Source organism: Chlamydotis macqueenii, chromosome 1 (assembly GCF_036417535.1).
Source record: "Chlamydotis macqueenii isolate bChlMac1 chromosome 1, bChlMac1.mat, whole genome shotgun sequence".
NCBI classification, from domain to species: domain Eukaryota; kingdom Metazoa; phylum Chordata; class Aves; order Otidiformes; family Otididae; genus Chlamydotis; species Chlamydotis macqueenii.
In genome coordinates, this window is record NC_141556.1 from 56,260,210 (window position 1) to 56,282,556 (window position 22,347).

Consider the following 22,347-nt stretch of genomic DNA (forward strand, 5'->3'; position numbering starts at 1 on the left):
TTTTATAGACTCCAGCATGGTAGGCGGTAATGAGGGGAGACTGGGGGAGAAAAAAACTAAAGGAAGAAAGGGTAAGCAAAGAGTGTGGATCTGTATCATTAGTGAGGACAGATTTCACTTTCCTCCTGGTTGAGTTGCGGTACCTAAGAGTAAATGGCACCATTATCTCAGGGGACAGGTGGTCACCCACATCACAGCGCTGCCCATCTCCCATCCTACCCGAGGAAGCCGCTCCCCTCCCCTGATCTGCACGGGTGCAACAAGCAGGGAGAAAGCTGGAGAAAGGGAAGGCAGGGGTGGGCATCTTCAGGCAGGAAGGCTAAGCTAAGCTCTCCATCTCCATCCCCACCAGCTGATGACCTCACAATCAGGGCTGGGCAGGTGAAAGCTGATCCAACTGCAGCACTGCACTCAAACTCCAGCCTCCAGATCAGCCAATCCATCCAAATGCCTATGGGGGCTAGCAGGAGGGTTACGATGCCATCGCACCACCTCCTTACTCACTTCATTGGTCCTTGGTGGCAGTCAATAAAGATCAAGCGCTCATGCTGATTCTCTCAGATCTATCAGCCGCCTTTGATACCATTGATTACAAGGATTTGTTGAGATTCCTGCCAAGCTCAGCAGGGGTTTGCAACGTGGTGCCAGAGTAGCTGTTCCCAACCTAGATAAACTGATGAGGAGCGGTAAGTGGAGGTTATGTCTTACATCTTCGTAATCACAATTCATCTCTTCTTTTACAAGTCCAGCTGCACTCTTACCTACCTTCCTTGTTCATCTCAGCCTCCTTCCCTAGCTGCTGGTCACAACTCTGCAGTTCTCTCCAAACAGAATAAAAAACATTCCCCGTTGGCTAGCCTGTCCCCTCCCTCAAAGCTTTTCCTGAGGAGATCCCTGCTCATTTCTGCAGCGGAGCCCAGAGCACCCCTCCAGGGAGGGGAGGCAGGTAGGGCAGCAAAGACGGCAGCATTCCCTCCCTGATGGAGGAGCACAGCTGACGTGAGGCAGTGCAGCACAAACCCACGGCCCAAGGAGCAGCAGCGACCTAGAGTAAGGCAAGCCAAATCCACCAACAGGATGTGTCCCTTTGGACAGCCAGCCCAGCCTGGTGGCACTTCCCACCACCACTCAGCCCTCCTCCCGCTGCCCCCACCAGCGAGAGGATGAAAACATTTTGGAGATGCGCACTTCAGACAGGACCTCCTTCGCCAGCAGTGAAGCACAGGAGGGGCAGCAGTACAAAGATACACGAGGGACTTGGGGAAGGGGCTGGCCAAGGTGTGCCAGGCCAACCAGAACCAGTGGGCAAAGAGACCACAGAACTGAAGTGGGTGCAAGCTGGAGCCTCATCCATCTTACAGCAGGCTGCAGCCTTCCCACACCCTGATCTTTCAAAGACAGTGTCTCTGCAGGACTATAAAGATCTTCCCAGCTTAGAGGCCTCTTTGATGGCAAACTCTTTGCTCCTGCTTTCTCTGCAGGTCTGAAATGATCCAGTTTTTTCATGCAGTCTTTCCTCTTAACCATCCTGGGACCACCTGCAGGCCATTTGCTGCAGAAGAGCTACAACTCTTAACCATTCCTCACCTGAAGCAGCTCCTGTCAAGTATCACACTCGCAACACACAGCAAATTCAGCTGGCTGCAGGCCCTTCCCCATGGTCTGAGTGGGAAGAGTGCCGAGTCCTCAAACAGGCAGACGGTCAATTTGTTAGTGGTTAATTGCATTATTCACTTCACATTGTTATGGCAGAACATGCCATTAGAGGTCTGGTCAGGGTATTTTATAGGTCTTGAATTCAAAATGAGTATTTTTATTGCCCTTTCTATTTCTCCAAGAGCCCCCTCCGGCTCCCTCACACACCCTGCTCCAGTGTTCATGAAGGCTGAAAAAGGCAAACTGACCATCTTTCAGAGAGTAAATGGTTCTCATCTCCAAGGCAAAATACATTCCAGTGAATAAACACAATATGCTCCAGAAGGGTTTTTCAGCATTTGTTTCGGTTCAGCAACACACTTTGCGGAAGGATGGGGAGGTCCTCCGCAGCAGGCACCGCTACCATCCTCACATCCAGTTGAGTGCATCGTCCCTCTCCTCCAGCCTGATGCTACCAGGTACCCCCACACACACCCCTAGGCTGGCACAAACCACACTGTCTGCACTGGATAACACTGTGCTATAAGACAAGATGAGAGCAATCTTCCCAATCTAGCCTGAAGAGCAACAGCTGGCACAAATAGTCCGTTTTCACTAGGTATAGCAGAACAACACGGACTTACACCAGACAAAGACAAGACTCTGCTCTCCTGCCTGCTTCCCCACACCTTCCACATTCATTGACCAGAAATCCAGGAACCATATTGAGATACTTTGTAGAAAGCTGTCACAGTAAGAGCCCTAGCCCTGGTTTCCTGAAGCACCAGGGCATGGAACATTAGCAGGTCTATTACTGCTTTTGTTGCATATTGGGGAAACATATAGAAAAAAAAAAATTGCCCCTCTCCTAAACCACAATCTCAGTATTTCACAGTTAGCCCTTGCTCCAACAGTAGGAATCTATCCTTCAGTAACAGGGAAAGCGCTCAGAGCTTTGCACAAAGACAGTAGCAATGCACTAAGAATTTTTTCAGCTTTATTTTGGATTTTTTTTTTAGACCCTACGGACATTAAAGCTTCAGACAGTCAGAGCTCTGGGTTTTTTTTTGAGCTGTTGTCCTGCTTCATTTCCAAACTATGGTCTTCAACTTCTCACTGTAAAAACCTTCAGAGAATAAGCTAGAGGGATGGGAGGCAGTGATTTATCCTGGCTCAGCATTTGTGCTTAGATACAGAGGGCCAGCCTGCAAGCCAGCCAAATTTAGACCTCATCCCTTTGCATCTGCCCACTTGCCTGAAATTGCATACATCTCGCATACACGCAACCCAGCCAATTTGCAAGCGTGCAAATCCCCTTCAAACATATCCATCCCTGATGTGCTACTAATGACAACGCACAAGTTTAAATTCCATTTACACCACGCCTGACTATGCAACCGACCCCTCTAAACTTCCCATCATAAACTTGCACATCAATGACAGTCCCTCGTCACTAGTTTTGCACAGGCACCTTCCTTCCCAACTACTTGTGCAGGTCCTGAGGACTACCATGCTCCCCCTCCCACCTGCCTTTGCCTACCAACCACAGCCAGGAAACAGAGTTTCTATCCCAGGAAAGAAGCTGGAATTTACAGAACTACTTCTTCCTCATCCAGAGTTCAGGAGGATGGTCCCCTCCTCCCACAAAACTAAGATTGCCTGATATTTCATTATGGAGACACTAAAACGTTCAGACTGCACCATTTCCAAAACTAAATCTGCTCCCTGCCTTCTCCTTCACCTCCCTCCACAGCATCTGGGGAGCCAAACAGCACAGCAATCCTAAAGGCAGTGCAGGATGCTAGCCAGCAATCCCTGCAGCTCGTGATCCAGAAATTCCCTCTTTAGTAAAGAAGGAAAAGCAGGCACCTCCAGAGTAACTTCACTCTCTGAAGTTGCGGGGGGTGAGTTAAGCATGCTGAATTTCCTGCTACAGATAATAATCTGTCAAGTATCTACAGAAACAGGCTGGATGCCTGGTTTTCAGACAGGTACAGTTAGATGGGGTGAAGCCCAGTCAGCTTCCAAAGAGGAGAATTAACAAGAAAAATAAAGGGTCAGTTCACAAGCATAGAAAACGTCTGCTTTAAAGCCTATTGTTAACAAAAAACGCAAGGAGAGTAGTTGAGGATAGACTGGTCCTGGGGAGATGGCAGTGTTGGCCCAATGCATGCATTGCCTTCAAATATTAATCAAGTTTTTAGGCAACTAGCTTATTAAAAGTCACTCTTATTTGCTAAGAGCAAACTTCATTCTACCAGTACAGAGCTTAGCAGAGTGGTAGAAAAGCCAGCAGGATCTAAAGCAGGCTTGCCCCTTTTTAAAGCTTGAAAAGCATTCGCCACATGTTCAGGTGAACACTGATGCCACCAACATCCCAAGTCTACTGGAGAGCTCTGGATCAGCTCACTTTCCAATGCAACAGGGGCAACCATAAAGTTGATTTAACATGCTGTGGAGTGTAGAGAGGTTAGATAATCTCTTAAAGAAAAAAAAAAAAGAAAAATCTTCCACTTGCACTTGTTAGGTCTTGGGTATACAGATATATCTGTTGGCTGGAAGGAGGTCTACAGAGCTGTGCAATCAACAGAAATAAATCCACTCCTAAGGGCATAGCAGCAACATCTTCCTGATTACCTAGAACAATACAAAGCTATCACAAGTCCTCAAATAATCATAGAAACTTAAGGTTGGAACCAGACTCTGCACCTGCCTTGTGAGCTAGATTTGCAGAGAGAGATCTGTCTTTAAAATGGAGAAGCAGGAATAACATATGCATTTCAGTGTTTTCCAGGTATGCACATAAAAGCTGATACTGCTGACCCCAAGAGTGGAAAACCATGATCCCTAGGTCCTCAAGAATTATGAATGCTGCTTAAAATTCATAAGCCACTCAATTTTTGATGTATTATTATACCTCCTGGTCACATTTCCAAGCTTTTTGCTACCTACTAGAGGTGCACAAACCCTTCTTTTATTTTTATATATACACACACACATAAGTAAATGTACACATGTAAAAAGAATAGTAAACCTAATCAGAGGATTACAGGAGCTCAGGCCTTAAGACAGACATCAATCATTACAAGACTCACAATAAATTTACAGCTGGTGCTTGCTTATTAATTAACTACATCCCATTGTTATGAAGACTGCATCCAGGGTTTAACAGCACACAAGGCAACAGCTTAAGGCAGAACCAAGTACAACATAATAAAGAATCCACATGTAAAGTTTCACTCACAAAAAACAAAACTGCCCAAACTGGAATTTGACCAGGGCGTTACATATAAAACACACCTATTCACCCAAAGTTTATTAATGAGCAAAAGATTTGTTGGCCACTTAGCCACATGCGTCACCCAACAAGGGGTGGTTTTGCCAGCGCAACGTCCCCATGCACCACGGCATCACCAGCTCAACGTTGCCAAGAGGCACCAATGAATGATCCACATGCACATCATTTTCTTTGCTCCTCCAGCATTTTGTCCTCCACTCCCATAGAGGAGCGCCAGCATGAAAAACCACTATTGCTACTGACAACCATCCTGTACTCGATTGCCTCACACCCAAGTGATATTTGTGGCAACAGGCAGGGAGAGAGTGGGGAATAAATCTGTAGGTTTCCCCAGATCCCCCGTCAATCTGCCCAAGGCCAGCCTTGTTTCTTTGTGAACCAAGCTCATCACCCAAGCTTGCTAGAGCTGCCAGTACCAGTTATGGGAAAGGTACCTCCAGAAGTGTGGTAGGACTTTTAGGGACAGGTACAATGACAAAGCCACTGCTTGGAAGATTTTTAAAGCTGATGAGCTACAAGGCAGCTCCTCAGTACACAGAAGTCACCACACTAGCTTTGAGAAGCCACCCTGCTCTGTACCCTATAAGACACAGCTCCCAGTACTGGAAATTAAGTGCATATATAAGCTTCTGCACAACTGGGACCTGACCTGCTGCTCCTACACAACTGAAATCAACTGGGAACACAACACTTGACTGCCTGAGAGCAAAACAGAAGCCCAGACAGCCAACACACTTCACAAATGAGGGAAGGGGACTGGTACATAACAACAAGCAAGAAAATGACAGAGTGGTGAACTGCAGAGCCTATCTCGTTACTGTGACAGTTTTAGCATTGATTTTTTTTTTTTTTTAATGGCACATTTCACTCTTGCACTTGCTGTCACATCAATATTATAGATACAATAGCAAAGGGAGGTCTGGGCCTCCTGGAAAGAGTTTCTTTTAAAGAAAGGCTCAAAGGACAAACCAAATCTATTGCATTTGACCCTAGGGATAGATGAAGTGTAAAGTCTTTATGGAACCCCAAGGAGTCAAATAGCAATGCAGACACCCAGGCATCTCTCTCAATCTTCTCATAATTTGCAAAGTGCATCAAGATCCATTTGTAAGGCACCATGTGGCATGCCCTTTATTTAGTCCCAAACACTTTATAAATTCATAAGATGAATGCTACACAGTTGTTTTGGAAACATGTTTTCACACTTTTCACCTTATTTCCCCTCCGACATCGACTTGAAATCCTATTTGATATGGAGTTTAGGGTCTATTAAAACAAAAAAAAAAACCCACACAAACAACCCATCTTACAGTCTCTCTCATAACTATATCTGAAATACCAACTGTGTTAATACTGCAGCTGCCACAACCCCATGATCTGCAACTGAGAACAACCAGCCTTGTGCCTGTTCATCAAAACAGAAAACAGAAACCAACCTAAACAAACTGTTTGGTGACCAGGCAGGTTGCTCACACGCTGCATCATGTCAGACTCCCTTCAGACAGGCACATCTACCAGGAGCCAGGCCAGGCTCCAGGTGTGCATTGCTCTGTGTACCCGGCTGATTACACAGCAGTTACCTATATCTAACAAGGTTAATCAAGATTTTAAAAAAAAAAAAAAAAAAAAATCTGCTTACCAATAAACTAGGGCAATTCAAGCATTCATTCACACTACATATAGCCACCCCAGAAACATGTAATAACCTAACTTCAAAGCATCAGGCTCCTTTGCACCATAGAGCACAATCAAAGGCCACAAGTTTCACCTGGAACGTAGTCCCTGTCTTAAAAGGGAGTTAGAGTCCACAATGTCTGCAATAACAGCATCACACACTTACACGCTAATATGCATCCAGAAGTGAATTTAAAAGCATGAGTATAAGTGGTTCCTTCTCCTCTTACTGCACTGCAGCAAAGGAATATGGCAGTTGTTTAATAGCACATAACAAAATTGCAGGACTGCTCAGGGAAGGAGAAATAATCTTCAGGGGAGGGGGATTTAAGTAGGTAGAATGCAATTACCTAAATTGAAATTTGGTAGTTAATGACCTCATGCTTACAAAAATTGCTACATAGTCCTTAATGATCAGAGCTTCCATTTTAAGTCTCATCAGCGGCACTTCCATAACAATGATCATGAAGCTCTGGCCTAGTAGAAAGTCAATGAGAAGATTAACAGGCTTTTAATTAATGCTCTGTCTTCTTTGCTGAATCTTCAGGAAAGGCCAGGTGTTGCCCTGTGACAGCAGCTCAATCTGCCCCTCCTTGGTACAAGGACACTGGAGAGACTCAACTGCCCAATGTAACAGGGATGAAAAAACTTCAGACAGGAAAAAAAAGCAGGAAAGCATATAAATTCTTAGAAGACAATTTGACTTTCATAGAACCATCCCTCACAAAGGGGCTCATTCCCAGCCAAAGATGAGACCACAGTGAGTGATCTTCCGCCAGGCCACAGAACTGTACCATTTCTATAGCACTATCAAAAAAAACCAAACCAAACCAACAAACGAAAAAAACCCCACACAAAACAAAAAAAACCACCACCAAAAAAAAGTGTGATGCCAAGAACCTGCAAGAAATCTTCATGGTACAAAAACAATCCCTCATTTAAAAAGTTACAGGAACTACTTACTGCAGGATGCATTCAAGACCAGGACCTCAGGAGTGGGAAGGAAATCAAAGGAGGAGCTGAATCCTCTCCCCTCAGTCTCTGCTTTTCAAATAATCTCCTAACTTCACACAGCTGAGCTGAAATCACAGTTCTGAAACAACCCTTCCAAAAGGTTTCCAGCAGCCCCACCATTGCCCTTCACCCCCTGTGTCACATGTGGCCAAGTGTGATGTCATCAACAGGTGATTGCATTTTTTTCTTCCTTCCTTCTATAGCTTCTACTACCAAAAAGTCCTCTTCAGAGTCAAGTACCATGCATGTCTGAGGGTTAAAACAAAAGTAACATTTAAACACTAAGATAGGCATATAGTGCCAAACTCATTGAATAACACAGCTCTAATGCCTTAAAACAAACTCCTTGCTATGTACCAAACTGGAGGGACTGTTCTGACTGACTTTTTAGCCAAAAATAGGGACAGGTTCTTCTCTTCTTCCACTCACAATCTCCTTGCCCCATTCAAAAGCAAATATTCATCACAAACCCAGACTATCGCTCTTCTCCCATTTTCTGAATCCAGTCTTTGCATTGACACAGAACTCTTTCATGCTTCACTCTGAGCTCACCATACGCTGGGACAAGATTCACAGGACGTAATAACCAGTGCAGACACACCGATTCACAAGCAATGCACAATCCAATAGGAAGTTTTAAAATTTTAAGGAGCAGCCAATAGAGAGGAAAGCAGAAAACCTAAATCTCCAAAAAGTTCTCAGTCATAACCTGTGCTTGAGACCACCATACCTTTTTAAGAGCTTCTGAACTTTAAGACAAGAGCTCAGATCTGAAACCCAAACCTTTTCCTACATTTGAAATTGAAACAAATCTCCAGATTCATCAGCCATCTAAGGTCATCTGTTATTGCTGACAGCACCCCAAGACTTCATCTGGGGTTTGGCTCTTGAAGCTGAAAAGGCTCTTAGAAACATCTTGTGAGTCTCTGCTGTGTGCCCAGACACTCAGACTTAACACAGAAGCCAATGAATCAAAACCATAACAAGCACCCTTATAGATAATACCCATCTAACTAGGAGCTAAGAAACTTAAAGGTAGAAAGTGCCACCACTTGAGATTTTTGGCCAGAAAAAAAGGTTCAGGTAAAACTTTAGACCAACCTCTTTGATGATTTATCACCTCCTCCACTTCCTCCCCACCTGCAGGGTCTCACAGTCCAAAAACCAGCCGGCGCCCTCCACCTGTTTTTTATATGGCATCAGGCTCAAGAACTACAGAGGCCGTTGCTTCCTAGCAGCTTCTGTGCTAATGAGTTGTGCAAGTGGTCGTCATCTGCCCTGGTGAGCTGCAGGAGCCTACATACAATCAAGGCACTGAGTGGGAATGGTGACACACGTGTGTGATCGCTGACCTCCCGTGCAAAGGAAGGATGTGTTCGCGCCCAGAGGGCGTATGAGGCTCAGCATCAAACGCTGAACACATTCTCCCATTCACTCCTGGCCAGACATCACAGCAGGACAGTGACGTGTGCTGGCTGGCAAGGCAAGGGGTCACCTAGGTGCATCCTTGCCATCAAGGCCTAGGAGTGGTGGTTCCCTCACCAAGGGCAAGATGAGCTCTCACTAAAGCTCAGGGGGAAGAAACACCTCTGCCACTCGTGGCAGCCTGCGACAAGCTCCTGGGCTACCAACTCCCGATCTGTCCCAGCACAGAGGCAAAAAGGGAGCCAGGAAGGGGAAGAACAGGCCTTTCTAAAACACCTCTCCTCAGCCCTCCCCTCTCCCATCACCCAGCCCCCTGTGACTGGGGCTGTCAGCAACTTTCTCTGAAGTCCTTTCATAATCAGCTTCTTTTGATCACACACTAAAACAGCTGAGATTCTGTTTAAACACAAGTGAGAAACAAAGCAGTCCTTTAAATATGTAGGAAACTCATTCCCTACCTGCCAGGTGCCCTGGGAGGGCAGGGAGAAGGGAGGGATGGAGCTGGAGGGAGTGAGAGGTGGGGAGGGAGAAGGGGCAGCTCAGAAAGGATATGGGTTGCACACCATTTTGATGCACCAGTTTCGTGGGCTGGTGGTCTGTTTCAAGCAGAAGAAGACAACCGGGGCCAAGTCAGGGTAGGGGACATCAGGGTCTGGTGGGGAGGTGACATCCTCATCCTCACCCAGCTCTGGGGAGGACGGCAGCTGCTCCGGCGGCGTTTGCTGCTCCAAGACCCCCAGATCTACAGGCTCCAGAGGGCAGACGGCGGAGGTGTGAGGGGGCTGTGGGCCTGCGGCCCAGGTGGAGGGAGGCTGGGGGACGTACTCTGCCATGCCAGCCGCAAGCGAGAACTCCTGGAAAGAAGTGGAGAAAGAGAAATGAAACCCATGTGAGGAATCAGCAGCAAGAGCACAGCATGCCCGTGCTCTCCCAGTCAGTTTGGAGCAGGGAGAGCCGCAGGACTGACAGTTCTGACAATGACAAACCACAGTCACACTTCGTGCTGAAGCAATTTTAAGCAAAACTCTCTGGTTTAGCCCCAGCAGTGCAGCATGGCTACTTCCCCATGCCAGCAGTGGGAGCAGGACAGCTTCTGCCAATATTTCTCTTTTCTGCCAGTCCCTTTCTCTACTAAGACTCTTCTGGCTAGTCATCTCCACCACTAACTATTTAAATCACCCCTGTAGCCCCTGAGACACCCTGGCACGGTGCTGTACCATCTCAGGTGATGGTGTCAACTCTTCCGCAGCCAGCCTGAGCACCTTAATGGAGCACTGTGCTCTGGAGTGGTGTGGAGCCATCCTGGCACAACACAGTGACCCTGCCTTTGCAGTTCCTCACACGGTCCTGCCAACCTCAAGTTCGGCTCTGCTGCCCCAGGCATGGCCTCTGCCACCCACGGACACTCTGGGCTGGCCTTGTGCCACGCCGCTCATTGGGCAGGCTCCTTTGGATCGACACTGGCTGTTCTGGTTTTGTTAGTGAGGGGGGGCCTAAGGTGGCAGCTTCTGTAGGAAACTGCTAGAAGTCGTTCCCCTTTGTTCAGTGGACTCGGCCGGGCCTAGGGGGGACCTGCTGCCGGCCAAGGCCGAGCCGATTGGTAGCAGAATGTCCCGTGATAACGCCTCTGCGATAACGTATTTAAGTAGGGGGAAACAGAAAAAAAAAAGGGGAGAAGATGTGAAGAAGCTGAGCGGGGGGCAGAGAGGGGGAGGCGCGAGCCTCATGGGCCTTGCAGGCCTCACCCTCTGGCCTCCCGCCGGGCAGCCGACTGGGCCCAACTCGGCCCAGCCTGGCTGCAAGAAGTGGAGAGGAGATGAGAAGTGAACAAGATGTAAAAAGGATCCTGAGAGACATCTGCCAGCCTGTTGTGAGGAACGGCTGCAGATGCCAAGGTCAGTGAAGAAGGAGGGGGAGGAGTAACGCGGCTCCTGGCCAAGATTCCTCTGCAACTCGTGGTGAAGACCATGGTGGAGCGGGTTGTCCCCCTGCAGCTCATGGAGGTCCACGGAGGGGCAGAGATCCACCTGCAGCCTGTGGAGGACCCCACGCCGGAGCAGGTGGAGGCCTGAAGGAGGCTGTGGCCCGTGGAGGGCCCGCTGGGACAGCTATTCTAGAGGGACTGCACCCCGTGGAAGAGATGACCCACGCCGGAGCAGTTTCACGAAGGACTGTGGCCCGTGGGAGGGACCCCACGCTGGAGCAGAGGAGGAATGCGAGGAGTTCTTCCCCCGACGATGATACAGCAGCGTAAAACAACACATGATGAACTGACCGCGACCCCCATTCCCTTTCCCCCCTCCACGCAGCTCAGGACGGGAAGGTAGTAGAGAATATGTTAAGCCCGGGAAGAGGGAGGGCTGGGGGGAGGTTATCTTGTTCCCTGTCTCATTCTCCTGCTAATTTTAGAAATAAATGAATAGTTTTCCCCAAGTCGAGTCTGTTTTGCCCGTGACGGTAACTTTAAGGATTTCTCCCCGTCCTTATCTCAAACCTTAAGCCATTTTTCTTATATCATCTCCTCCTATTCTCTCGGAGGGTGGGGGGAGCGAGAGAGAGACTGCATAGTCTGGTCCCGATCGGGGTTGAACTACGACACTGGCAAACGCATGTCAAACCTGTACAGAACAGTCACTCATTCAAACTGGGAGCTGTTACAAAAAACTAGAAGTGAGATTAAATATTAAGCACTCTTTACTGGAGCTTGTGGAGCTCTCCTTTGCTGGGGCAGTGAAAGCACCATGAAGACAGGTTGCAAAAGTTATTTGACTGAGCAAAGTGGTCAGAGAGTGCAGGTGAATAGGTGCATGGACCTGTTCTGATCTTACGCTCAGTGGCACCCAAATACTGCAGAGCACCATGCTTTAGCAAAAGACCATCACTTTGCTGGCTGGGCGCACTTTATGACAGCCTTGTTCTGGGAAAGCACAAAGCCAAATGTTGTCCTTTAAATAGCACAATGGAAGTGGCTTGTCAAACTGAGGGGAATGACATAAACTTCAAGGCCTGGCTTTGGAGAGGTGTTACAGCGATGCTCTTCGGAAAGAGAGCTTGCCCGAGGACTGCCCGACAGTGACCTGATGGGCACTTTCCTCCTTTCACCCTGTTGGCATTCTCAAGCGTTTGGAGTGCCCGTGCTGCCAGTACAGTTTTAAAAGCAACACAAGAGCCCTCAGACACACTGCAATTCAAGCAGGGCAAATCAGCAGCAGGAAAGGATTTGTCTGTCACCAAGACTCACAGCACAGACCTCATCTCATGTCCTGGTCGTAGGTTATCCTCCCAGGATAGGAGGATAACTGAGGAAGGCCCAGTCCCCTTCACTTTAGGAGGACACAGCCCACACGCATCTCTGCTGATGCTGCTCTGCCTTGGCGTGCTGCATCCTTGGTGTTTCAGCCCGAGACCCCTTTGATGCCCACGCTGCCGGACCCATTCTCTCCAGCGCTCTCCTCAGCATTTATCTGCCAGGTCTGGCCAACCTTTCCACCTTTCCCCCGTCATCCCCGGTTAAGACCCTGCAAGCTCTGCCTATCTGCCCTGTTCTCTCAGCTCACGGTTTCCAACGCACACTTTGATCCAAAGCTTTGCTTGTTCTTCAAGGCCTGGTATTTGTCAGAACAAAGAGCAGCAAGCGTAGAGGTTTAGAAAGCAGACATAGTGTCCCTTAGGGGATAGCACAGAGACTCTTTGAATTCATTACCCCAAAGGCCTGCAGCTAGTGGAAAGAAACAGGTATTGTGTCTCCTGACTGGCTTTGGGATGCTGTTTGTAATTTTTTAACCCCTGTATCAAAAGTGGCAGCACATCCTTCCCACTATCCAGCACCTGTTTTCATTTTCACCAAGTTTTTAACTCTGAGCACCCATGCAACTCCTTGTACCCCCTTTTCCATTCCCTATTCCCACCAGCTCCCCGTTGCCGGCTCCAAGCTGGCTCCTTTGCAGGCTATTAACATGCGGTGACTGAGCCCAGCTTCTTTCCCATTAACAACACGGAGGAAAAAGGTTTGCAGGGACAGCCAAGAGGAACGACTTGTTACGATGCTTAGAGCATCCACGCTGACGAGGGCATGACAATTCCAAACTGTGACATAGAAAGCTTCATAATTAGCAATACAACTGAGCAAAGGAATGGGACAAACAACCTCATCAGCATCTCCCTGCTTTCCCTCCAAGCAAATGCTCAGGGCCTCCTGGCCATCTCACCACGGCCAGATGCAGCTGGGACTTGGGGATGCAGCTCCACCTGTGTCAAGCACACGTGCACAAATCAGTTAGCGGCTGCATCACAGGCAGTTTATTGCTCCAATTTGTGCAGCCCAGAGTGACTCATTAGAGGTCATAGGGACAGAGAGCCAGGTGAATCCTTTTGGGAGTCCTGAAGCTAAATACAGTCCTTGAATGACAGCTGCCCCACTGGAGATGTAAGTAATACTCCTTTCCTTCCTGAGATTAAATTCTGCTCTGGCACCCAAACCAGCCCCAAGGCTGCGATCACGGTGTATTTCCTACGTTAAGCAGGATTAATACACTGTGTCAAAAGAAGGAGAGGGGAAACCCAAGGAGTGGGACATTTCCAAGCTCTTTACACAGAGTCAGCCCTCCTGTCTCAGCTTCAAAGGGGAAAGGAGTGGTTTCCCTGCCAGAGACAGACCCAGGGTCCTTGCCACTGCCAGCTCAGATGTGGAGGTTGGACTCAGATATTTCTACCATTTGGACCAGGCTGTAACTCATAAAATGCTGATATTTTCTCTGGGATTGCAATTACTGGCCTTCCCATGCTGTAGCATTGCTGTGTAACTTGGTTGGAGTGAGTCTGCTGCAATATTTCAACCCAGGAGAAGACCTATTTAAATCAGAATGACCAACAGGAATGAGATCGGCACACGCTCACATCTGCATACCCAGAAAAACGTGCATCAACGGAGAGGGTTCCTACTCAGATAAAAGACAGTAACAGTAAGACCAGACAGGATTATAAGGATCCAGAACTAGCCTTTGGGATGCCTCTAACCTCCCCTTTGCAGAAGTGTTTTACTGTGACAAGGGCAATAGCAGAGGACAATTAGAAGGTTATGGGGTGGCCAGAGGCACATTCTTCCCGCTCAGCCTTTGCTCAGGCGAGCCTATCCCCAGCTGGTGGTGGCAGGCCAGATATCAGTGAAAATCAAATCCTCCCCACCTCTGACTTTTCTTTTCTGGCCAAACGCCCTCCAAATGCACAAAAACATTTGCCTGCAAAAGTCGCATACCGCTGGAGGAGCAACGCTACACCCGCTGCCCTTCCCTCCCAGGGGAAGGGAAAGTGTTTGTGGGCTGGCAGCTCCTCCTGCTTCTCTCTCTGCACAGCCTGCACCAAAGCCTTCCCCAGAGCCAGGTCTCAAGTCTGCATTCCTCCTCCCACGGTCCATCCCCAAGGGCCATTTAAAACCACCACCATCCCTAGCCGAGCCCCCACTGGTCCTGCATCCGGCACGCACACCTGCCCAGGACACGTGTGCTGGCAGGGAGCTCGCTGACTTGGCAGGCATTGGGAGAAGCTGCCAGCCTCTGGCTCAGCCCTTCCCCGCTTCAGAGAAAGCACCTGGTTCTGCCATACTCCACTGGGGAAGAAGGGAGAAGGATGCTCTGAAACGGCAAGGGAAACAGTGGATTTAATGAGGAGGGGAGATGTCAGGATTCAGGGGAAGTGCTTCAGATTGGGGCTGTCTGTCCCCAAAGGCCGATGTCATCTCCTGGCGTGTGCTGCTGACAGAGGTCTCTACTGAGACACGCTCCCCTCCAGGGCTGCAACTGGCATCCCGGGGCTGTTAATGCCATGACTCACCACACATGCCACAGCTGACCAAAGTGCCATGGGCGAGCCAGCCCAAAGTGTCCTGCAGGCATCAGGCCCCAGCTGATGCAGTCTCCTGGCTCCTTGCCACCCCTCCTCGGCAGGGATTTGGGCAGAGAGGGACCCTCAGGGACTGTGGGTGAGGGAGGACTGATGCAACCTTTGCAATGCTCACACAGGCCTTTCCTGAAAGCACCTAGGGTGCAGACAGGATAGGGGAGACTACGGCATCTTGCCAGCAAAAGAGCCTTTGGCAGCCAGATAGGAGAGGGGAATACCAGAGAGAGGTCCCCGGAGCACCATCCCAGTGCTGGAGGCGATCCACCCAGAGCCCAGTGGGATCTCTCCCCTCCCACAAGGGAGCATCCACTGAGTTCACCTTCCCCACCGCCATCCTTAACCCTATGCCCCTCGCCAGCTCACGCTGCCCCAGGCCCATCCCTTCTTCCCCACATGGGCAACACCAGGGCCGGCAGCCAAGGTGAAAGTGCAGAGTATATTTCCTTTAAGAGCAGCCTTACGTGTATACAGCACCTCCCATCCTGAGGGGATGCAAGGCCTTTACAGACCATCCATCACCACCATCCACCTGCTACTCAGAAGCAGCAGGACACATGGCAGCCGCTCTGTCATGCTCACACCCCGCCACAGCCTTGCAGAAGAGGGACAAAAATGACAACCTCCAGCTGGCGTCACAGAGGAGGGCAAGATGGCCCCATCGATCGGAGCAGCACCTGCGACGCACATATTTGCTTATCAACTCCAAATATCTATCTGAAAGTTGACGAGCATCTTGGGGCATGGCTTTTGTGGACAGCTTCACGCAAACCTAGACTTATTTAAGGACATCCCTGACTGTGCAGTGTATTTATGAGTGCGTGGGGGTGACCCCATTTGGTAGCTGCATGTGTGCCTGTGCCTCCCGGGCTGGTCTGTTGTACAGAGTTGTGAGACCGAGTTTGTTTGTTGCTATAAATGGCAAGCGCCGGTGGTGTGTTATCTTTGATGCATGCGTCTGGCTGTGGGGATGCGTTAGTCATACAGGTTTCACATTTCGAACATTTGCCGTGGTACAATATAATTAGTGGAACGCGGCTCCCTCCGTGTTTGTGTTCATCTGGCATCGGCATGTTTCTCTGCCTGTTCATGTAAGGCAGCGCCTGTTCTCAGCTGCCTGTATGTGTGTGGAGGTGTACAAGTACCCGTAAGGAACAGGGTCACTTTTATTAGCAGCTAATTTGAAAGAGGAGCTTTTGCATCTCTGTCATCTCAGCACTTCCTAATGCAAGGGGACGTGGCAGAACCCAGCAGAAAGAGTTACAAATAGTGCCCGAATCCATCACTCACAGGTGCCAGTGTGCCCGCGCGCCCCTGAAACACGCCATCCGTGGCCTGCACCAGAGGCAGGGTCTCCCGGCTGCCCCTCTCGGTCAAATGCCCACAACCTGTTGCCTTTCGGCCGCACACTGGGTGATTGCTGTGCCTTATCATCCCACGTGTTATTAACCTCTGCCAGATTTGCTCGGGGAGCTTGATAGCCTCTCCCTGTCCACCCTGGTGATTTCGGAGCCCTCCTCCTGCTCAAGACAAAGAGCAGAAGAAATTCCCCCATCCCACCAAGCAGGGGAAGGAGCAGTGAGGTCAGCACAAGGCACTTGTCATGGAAAAAGGAAAGATAATAAAGATAAGCAAACTCTCCATCCCAAAGCCTCTGCAAGACCCTGCCCTCACTCCATGCCATAAGCAGCACCCCACAGCTGTAGGAAGAGCCAGCCCAGATCTCCTGGACTCTCCCACCCTTAACATCAAAGCGACGTCCACTACATCACCTCCCCCTCATGTGGCTGGTGTAGCCCTGTCCTGGCCATGCCTCTGGTTCCCATCCCCAGCACAGCAAAGCAGGGATCTGCTTATGCTGCTAAGAAGCCTTTGGCCAAGCCTGAAGGAGAAGTTGTGGAGAACACTAAAGATATTTCTGGATGATGGGGAAAAGATAAACAATGAGAGACTAAAAAGCACAGGAGCAACACGGTTTCCTTGAGTGGAGGAAGTAGAGAGGCAAAGGAAGATTCCTAGTGGAAAATCATTACCTGGTCTTAACTATGTGGGGCACTTGAGACCCAGAGGTTAGTGCTACTGAAGACCTCAGCCTCATCCAATTGCTCCCCAGAGAATATGAATGCTTGCTTTTAACGAAACATTCTCATTTTTGGTGTCCCAAAAACCTCCTTTTCAGGATGACTCTCCACTCTAACAGACCCATCTATGGGGAGCTCCTGCCCCAGAGCTGGTGTTTTCCCCTTCCAACCTGACCCCTTTCCCTCCCTGCAGCCTCCTTCGGTCGGCACTGCTCACAGCAACACCTCCTCGTCAGGCACGCAGGCACTTTTCACGTGAGTGGATTCCTGTCATGTCTTCTCGCTTAAACCACCACTTAGCCAAGCTACACATCTTTAGCACTCAATCCTTGCTCATAAATTAATCTCCCTAGCCCCGCGGTCGTTCCGTGCAGATCCGCACTGAAAGCCACCTCTCGCCAACAAATGCTCTGCTGGTAGCGAGGTGCCAAGCGCTGCCTTCCCGCAGGGCCGCCGCCTGGGCTGACCGCAGAGGCGGGCTGCCATCGTGATGTCTCTGTTGCTGGCCCCATCACGCCGCAAGCCACTGTCTGATATGCCATCTACCGTCACACCTCGGTCTCTTTGCGTGCGCCGTCCCCTCCCTGCCCCTCACCAGGCCCTCAGACGGTATTTTTCAGATTACATTGCCCCCAGATGCATTAGCTTGCATTTTTGCTAAGACAAATCTCATTACGTTATTTTCTGCCCATATTTCTGACCTCGCTAGCTCCCTTTGTGTTATTCTTCTGCATTCCCCTCAGCAGGCACAAACCTGGTTTGTCATCATTCGGGAAAGCCATTAACATGCTGTTTACACCCTCCTCCAGATCAGTAATGAAGACATCAACTAAGACTGATCTGATGAGTATGATGAAGAGGAAGACAGTGGTCTCATAGGCTCCCAGCAGTGACGGCCTTGGGGCTGCCCTCGCACTCTCATTTGAGCCAAAATGCAAAGCGCTTGCAGGAGAGGGAAAACGTGCAAATACCCTGATCATGCCTCATGGAGAAGCCCACGCTGGGGGAACGGAGCTCCTGCCCACCACGAGGGCAGATGGTCCCCAGTGCTGCAGCTGCTGGCACTGCACCTCCGCTGTGGGTGGATGGAAAAGGGCAGCCTGAGGCTGGGGCCAGGCTGTTTGCTCCCACCTGGGTGAAGCTGGTAGTGAAAAACTCTGCCCCTTCACATCACCCTTCCCAGACCAACCTTTTTGCCCATCTTGTCCCAGGCCCAGTGCCCAGCCCGACCCAATTTTCCTTCAGGAGCGTTGCAGTGAGTGGGTGTAGCAAAACAGCAGCAGACAAGGAGCAGGGAGACCACGGGAGACCTCATGCTCCTTGTCACAACGCAACACTGGATGCAACCTCCCACCCCTGCACACACGTCCTCACCTCACCTCCAGGCTTTGTCCCAACCCACATCACCCCTCACATCTGGAGAGGAGATTCCCCAGGGTGGAAAGGCAGGTGGGGAGACGCGAGAGAGGAAACAACACATCTAAAGGGAACACAACACTAAGGGATTTGGAGACAATGAAGAGTTACATCTTACACCTCTCCCTCCCTGTAAATCACTGTGTCCCATCCCCCACCCCCCCCCCCGCCACTGCCTCCAAAAGACATAATTTACATAAACCCAGATGCACATTTGGAGCAAACTAACTCTGGCAAAATCAAAAACAGGAAGGGAGCTGAAGCTATGTGGAGTGTGATGATGCCCCAGGCTCTGCCTCTAGAAAGGAGAGGGGATATCGGAGAGAAATATAGCTATGAAGATGGAATTCATCTAGAAGCAGAGCGGAGACAACACTGGTTGCCTTTCTGCAAAGGCCTACGGGCTGTTTGATCTCAGGTCAGTAGATAGACCAGGACCTTGTGATGGCTCCCTGCATCCCGCATGATTTCACTGACACTGCTACTCGTTTATATAAGCCTGAAAAGTCCCTTTCTCTTCCAGCTGCCACCAGGAAGAAAAAAAAAGAAAACCAAAACAAAACAAACCAAAGCTTGGATGCTTGCTTGAATAGAAATCACCAAGAAGCAGCAAAGACACCAACGCAAGCATATCTGACCACAGACCTGAAATGGACCCCTGTGGTCCAAGTCCAATCCCTCCCCATAGCAGAAAACCTTGCAGGGAAACTCAGTACAAAAGAGTCTGTAAAACAGCTACCCCCACCCCTAAATCCCACCACCCCCCACTGGCAAACTTAGAGAGGCTCTAAAGGCAAAAAAGGGAAAAAAAATTATGCCCAAGGAAGAGGAGCAACTGAGGGCATCACCACTGCCAAAAGTCCCCACTCTGGAAAGAGACGTGAGATGATGCTGGGCACACTGCACACACACACACACTGCTGCAGCAGAAAGCAGATCCCATCCATCCCAGCCAGTCTGACCTGTAGGAAAATCCACTCCTAACCTCCGTCCTGGAAAGCAACTCCATCGATTCTGTCAGCCAGGCACAGTAATGCAACACCTGGGAAATGTTTAATCCCACTAACCTCGCCTGTGCTCTCCAGACAGCACTGTTTTGCTAGCCACAGACAAACTCTGCCAATTTACAGAGAAAGGAAACAAAATCCTTCCCCCGACAATGATCACACCACACAAATACTTTTTGGCATCCCCATCGCAGCAGCAAAACCCCCAGTGCTCGCCACTTCACCAGCTACCAATGGCATAGGTCAGCAGCTCCTCTTCATCCCATTTGACCGTGCAGCCGTAACCCCAAGCTCCAGTGGTTTTGCATGGAAATGCCACTTGCCAGCCCTCCCCAGGATGCACCCGTCAAGCTTTACATCGAGGTATGATGGAGCAGGATGTGGTGCCTGCACTGCAGATGATGGTTATGTCAAAAGCAGAGACCAGATGCCTTTTTTTTTTAATACACACACACTTGATAAGAGGGGACAGCCTTTCTTTCCAGAGGCTCTCCTCTGATCCTGTCTTGCTCACACAGAGATGGGGCTGCTGTATTGCACTCTGCGGGCGCTGGGAAACACAAGCTACTGCAGAAAGCACCAACAAGAAGCATTTCACACCAACAGCCCGCAGCATCTCCACTCACCCACGGGCTGCAAGGACCCGTATCAACCTGCAAAGCCCCTGATGACCAAGCCTGGCTTAGCCAAGAGACCACCTCCCTCCTGTGCCACCACAGCAGCACACACCTCCAGCCCCAGAAAAGCAACAAGGCATTTTCTGAGATCTCCTCATAGCAATTAGTCCCCCATAGACTTGGCTTATTGCTCTTCAGGGTACACCGCAGTGCTTCAAACACGGTGGCCTGACAAGTACTGGGAAAGCAAGGAGTTTATTACCAAGTTAGTGGGTTGATTTATGCAGTCTGAGTTATGATTAGAGGGCTTAAATAAATTTTGTATCAGTATAAGACATTTTTCAAACCGCTAGGCGATTTCGAAGAGCTTCAAGGTACACATTTCAGACACAGATGAATAAACTGAATAAGCTGACTACATTAGATCATTATAAACAACGATGCACCTCTGCATAACTGGGAAGAAACCCTTACTTTCCAATAACAGGTTGGTGTTTTGTAGTTTTTGAACGCTCTTAAAATCAGCCCTATGTTATCCCATCTTATAGATTTTTAAAAATACAGCTAAAGAAGTGGTACTACCTGATGGTGCAGATCCACCTATGCCACTTGATTTCTGAGCCCATCCATGGACCCAGCAGTTTCAGCAGGGCTCTGTGCAAGTGCAGCTGTTCACCTGCTTGCTTCCATTTGCAAGATTAGGACTTTGATTTAATAAAAGATCAAATTTCTTTTAAATCAGTGGCCAGCTCTTTTAAAGATTCCTAACACTGTGTGCGCATTTCATGAGTTTCCAGCTGTAGCTACTTATTCTCTTTGAGAAAAATGAATAAAAATGGGTTTCAACATTTTTTTTTTCCCCAGGAAAAAAAAAGCTGACCAAGCATATGGCTTCTTTGCAGCAGAGCCTGGAATTGCAAGCCTTTCCCAAAACCAAAGGTGGCCAGGGCTCAGCCTAAGCCAGCCTGGGCTGGGCTATCCCCCTGCTGTGCTTTTTTGTGGAAGAACACGGTAGGGCTGTAACACTTAAGTAGGGCTGTAGGTTGGGACCACATTGCACTGGGCACAGACACATCTGGTTCTCCAAAACCAGATCGGGCAGCAGTAATGTGGCCAGGCGTGAAGTGGGTTGGTCAAATGAAGGAAGGGAGCCCAGGACTAGAGGAGAAGCCAGAGCTTCAGCCTGGGGCATAGGGCTGGACCAACGAGGAAGGTACTGCTCTTGGTGGGGATAAAGGTGGGAACAAGGGTGGGAACACAAGAAAGCCCCCAGGGCATTGCAGGTAGATAGACCCCAAGCAGCCCAACCGTTCTCCTCATATCCCAACTGAGGTCACTGGGCCTACCCAGAAATACCCACAGGCAAGCAGTGAGCTCCTTGCAAATCAGCATCCCCCTCCTGCGACACCTCCCCTCGCTCCCTCGACGGCTGTGGCTGCGCTGGCCCTGCTCCAGCCAGGTCCACTGCCTGAAAACACACCCAACGCAGCAACAAGGGAAAATTTTGTGAGAGAAAACATGAAACAGGTTGACATAACCCTCACTTTATGATAGGCACTGCCAGATCGATCCAGGCTTCACAAGGCAAACCTCTCAGACGTGGCAGATCAAAGCTCCCTCCACGTGTCCCTGACATATTCACCACCAGACCTCCTGGCAAGGCACGTGTGTATCTGCTGGTGAACCGAGGTGGCCAGTGTTTGGAGAGATGCTTTCCAGTGAGATCTGCAGGAAAACTGCTTTTCCTCACCTTCCTGCTACAGCCATGGCCAAGGCTTTCCCAGAGAGGTACCTCATCCTCTCCCAGCCAGCCTGGTCCAAATGCCTTGCCCAGTGGGCAAGGAATCCAGCGGAATGCCCGGATTCAATCCCTGCCTGCCTCCCGGCTCCCCTGGTATTGTGGCACTAGACCTTCACCAATGGGGGTGTGCGCTGCCACCATTCTGAGGACGCTCACATTCGACGCCAATGCCACGAAACTATTCTGTTATTTAACAGAGAGAGAAACAAATGCTCTCAGAAGTCCAGCAGCACAAGCCCTTGCAGGCAGCGGGCAGCTGCCTCCTGCCCGAGGCTGCACTCCTGCCCAGACCCACGGGATGGGGCAGTGCTGGCTGGGGGAGAGATGCTCAAGAGGTGTTCTTAAAATATAGAGGGGAAAGGGGACAGAAACATGGCTCTGGAATTCCCAGGGGCTTCGAATTAAAAGTTTCTTTGCAGGTAGGGTGCTGAGAAGATAATGAGCTTGCGGATTTCCTTCCACCAACAGAGAAGTTTACATGCTG

The 22,347-nt window shown here is 49.6% G+C and overlaps 1 protein-coding gene across 1 annotated transcript in view; it reads right to left on the reverse strand.

The window, feature by feature from the left end:
• The window catches only part of CACNA1I (calcium voltage-gated channel subunit alpha1 I), a 170,643-nt gene that overhangs the window by 146,606 nt on the left and 1,690 nt on the right, over positions 1 to 22,347 (reverse strand). The window contains exon 3 of the mRNA XM_086740121.1: positions 9,599 to 9,900. Coding sequence (XP_086596247.1) covers positions 9,599 to 9,879 — 281 coding nt within the window. The 5' untranslated portion in view covers positions 9,880 to 9,900. The remainder of the gene's footprint in view (positions 1 to 9,598; positions 9,901 to 22,347) is intronic.